A 3,592-nucleotide genomic window follows, 5' to 3' on the forward strand; every position below is an offset into this window, starting at 1 on the left:
AAATAAAAAAATATGAAGCCATGGATTTCTATTGCATGGAACCGAGCACATTTAAAATATCTAAATACAATATGTTACTTATATCTATATTGCATTCCTTTTACACTGCATTCATTTTGAAGAAAATCAAATAGCTCTTTAAGCAACAATGTATGAAAAAAAATGAGTCCTTGCAAAATTTAAATGTCAAACTCAGCCTTTGATATGTCGAAATGAACAACAAAACCTTAATTTTTTTAATTTTATTTTCCACATTCCTCAAATTCCTCACAAATACATTAACTTGTTATATTTTAAAATAATGTTTAATAAATATATAAATTCTATCGCTTACAAGTAAAAATCGCCCATTTAAGTTCATAAAAGGCTTTCCATGACGACACTTAACGATTAAAACCATACTCAATTGGATTATTTGATAGATATAAAGATGATGTTTATCATGTACAAAAACCAAACAATCTCAAACTAAAGCTTAAAAATTCCGAAAGAATCTCATCCTCTCCCCCCCCACTTCAACCCAACTTACACAAAATACAAAACAAAATCAAAATTCAAACATCAAACTCACAATGGAAAATGGGAGCTTCAAAGGCATTAAGCTCACCAAAGATAGTATCAGCTCCTTCTACAACAAAGCTTTCATTATCATGACACTTGAAATAAGTCTGAACGTCATCAGGAAAGCTGCATTGCGACGATGATTTCTCGTCGGATTCTCGCAACAATGGCACCATGTTTGTCGCCGCCGACGACGTGTTCTCGAGCATCTCCTTGAACTTTGATGATCGGAACAGTAATTCGAGTGCTGATGATGGCGTCGAGGCTGCTCCTTTTGTCTGAGATAGAGGTGTAATTACTGGTTCATGACTTTGTTGCTGTTGTGGAAAAGTAAGAAGAGAATTGAAATGGATGGAGTTGGAGGTGGGTGATGAGTTGATGGAATGGGCGGTGGTGATTGATTTGTTGTCCTCATGATTCGGACGAATGGGCTTGATGTAACGGCTGAGATCGAAGTTGGTGACTGCATTAAGGCCGCGATATTCAATTGCAGCTATGTCGTACGCTATTGCAGCCTCTTCTTGCGTTGCTGTGCAAAGCATATCTGTATATTAGATTTAAGTACGTAAAATTTTTTCAATGGGTAGGAATGTAAAAACAAGCTTTCTGTGGGCTCGTTTGAGTAAATTGAATTAAAATGTATTCTTATAAGCCAGGGAATTAAGTGTGCTGAATAATCCCACACCGTCAATTTCGAGAACATGATGTTGGTGATGAATATTAACTTGAATGGATGAAAATGCATATTACGAATTCATTGGAGTCTATCAATTCCACTGACAATATGCTCTCCTATTGGGTTGAAATTTATTGCTTTGAGACCGAGTCACATGAAGGTTGATGGTTATAAATAGCAAACCATGCAAAAATTATTTCGTGCATATGGTCATATGTGCATAAGGTCGCATGTCCGGACGACAGATGCGGTCACGCAACCGTGTACCACACAACGCCTATTCAAACCATGTCATTCAGAAGTGTGGTCTCCACTTGTAATAATTTCTCTAAAAAATGAGGGTACTTTTAGGTAGGAGCTTAAGCTTAGAATGGACATATCAATTAAAAATGCATTTTAAAGTAAATTTTCATTACATCACAAATATCTCTCGCCCCTTTCTTTATATATATATATATATATATATATATATCACAATTCTTCTATATTTTCACATAATATTTTAGTATCATAAATATGTATTTCAATTTTAAGAAGATAATGATGGCTATTATCTTTTATGTGATTTTAAGGATTTGAGTGGCACACATGTAAATATGAATTTTTAAGCGGCAGATATGTAAATAAATAATAATTGTGTGGTATATATGTAAATGCCCCTGAAATAAATTAATTAGTAGCTAGCTTTATCATTCAGCTAAGTAATTTGAAATCACTCAATCAGCATTAATATAATCACCACAAATTAAAGCCTCTTGGAATGCCGTCTTTTCTAATAATTTCGAAATGATTGATAGTGAAAATATTACTTAATCAATTAAAAAATGAAAAAAAAAATAATAATAAAAACGGAATGAGAGGCATTTGTGTTGAAAGCAGGGGAATTTGGTAAAATGTTTGTACTATAATGCAACAACTTTTGTGGGCTTATTGTAACAATTGTTTGCATTTTGATACTATGTTGGACGGAACTTAGGTAGTCAAACAATTTATTTAATTATTTGCAATTATTTTCTTAAATGGTTGTTGTATAAATACGCAGTAATATGTAGGGCTGTTAAAACGGCCCGCTGTTCGCGAACAGCTCGTGTTCGGGTCGTTCGCTAAATTAACGAGTCGAATACGAACAACACGAACAAATATTTGTTTGTTTGTGTTCGGCTCATTTTGGCTTGAAGTACTACTAATCAATTATATATATATATATATATATTTGATGAGTAGTATATTTAAAAATTTTAATTGACTACAAGGCTACAAAGATTTATAATCAATTAAAAGTATTAATGAAGAAAATATAATAAAAAACATTAAATTAGATTAAAATGAAGTTTTAAATCTTGCCCCAATCCTTAGCTTCTTATGACTTCGTGAACGGCTCGTGTTTGCCTCGCTAAGCAAACGAGCCGAACACGAACACACTTTCTGAGCTCAAAATATAAACGAGCTGAGCCTGGGCTCGCTCGTTTTTGGCTCGTTTACACCCCTAGTAATATGATAGTAAGGCTAACCGGCCAAACTTTATTCATAACAAAGGTTGGTTTATATAAGTGATTGATCACGTGCATATTTCAAATATTGCTATGTATATTTTAATTAAATTGTAATAATAATACCTATCCTTTGATTTTGATTTTATTTTTCATATATATATCTTTTTATTGCATGAAGCTCACTAGAGGCATGATAAACATAACATTCTAAGTAAAAGTTCAGCTCAAAATTGATTGGGATAGATTCTAAAATTATAGAATTTAATATGAGATAAATATAATACATAAATAATCAATAATATTTATCTTTAAACAATTCCAAAAATACTTATATTTAGTTATTCATACATACTACAAAATTAAACTTTGAATAGAGGGAGGTGTTGGTCCAAAATCTATCAATTGGTAGCTTTCCCACATAATTATTTAGGATAGTGGGAGGGGAGTTAAAGTAGAAATTAATGTTTCTAATTAAGATATTTGAATTTCGAATATGAAATATATTGAAATAGCTAGCTAGTATTCATCTTTTTTTTTAAATATATAGACTATCATGTCAACCTTAAGTATAATAAATAAAAAGTTATGAGAAAATAAGTCTATATAAGTTGCAAAAATATAAATTTAAACTCGCAAAAATGGCATACATACCGTAGGTTCCCAAATACAAGTATTTATTGCCAAATACGCGACCAATCCGAGCTTCCCATCTTCCATTATGATGATGCCTAAAGAACATTTCAAGTTATTGCATTATTCACATATTCATTTAGTAGCCATCTCATGCACAAAAATTATCATGTAGACATCACATGTAGACTACAAGTATATATATATATATATATATATACATACATACATA

The 3,592-nt window shown here is 31.7% G+C and overlaps 1 protein-coding gene across 1 annotated transcript in view; it reads right to left on the reverse strand.

The window, feature by feature from the left end:
- Nucleotides 1-496: 496 nt before the first annotated feature.
- The window catches only part of LOC110023426 (AP2-like ethylene-responsive transcription factor At1g16060), a 5,900-nt gene continuing 2,804 nt past the window's right edge, over nucleotides 497-3,592 (reverse strand). Inside the window, exons 7-8 of the mRNA XM_020722840.1 lie at nucleotides 3,382-3,458; nucleotides 497-1,090 (exon numbers count right to left, since the gene is read on the reverse strand). Of these exons, the coding sequence (XP_020578499.1) occupies nucleotides 555-1,090; nucleotides 3,382-3,458 (613 nt within the window). The 3' untranslated portion in view covers nucleotides 497-554. The remainder of the gene's footprint in view (nucleotides 1,091-3,381; nucleotides 3,459-3,592) is intronic.

This window comes from Phalaenopsis equestris, unplaced genomic scaffold (assembly GCF_001263595.1).
Source record: "Phalaenopsis equestris unplaced genomic scaffold, ASM126359v1 Scaffold000224, whole genome shotgun sequence".
In the NCBI taxonomy this organism is placed as follows: Eukaryota; Viridiplantae; Streptophyta; class Magnoliopsida; order Asparagales; family Orchidaceae; genus Phalaenopsis; species Phalaenopsis equestris.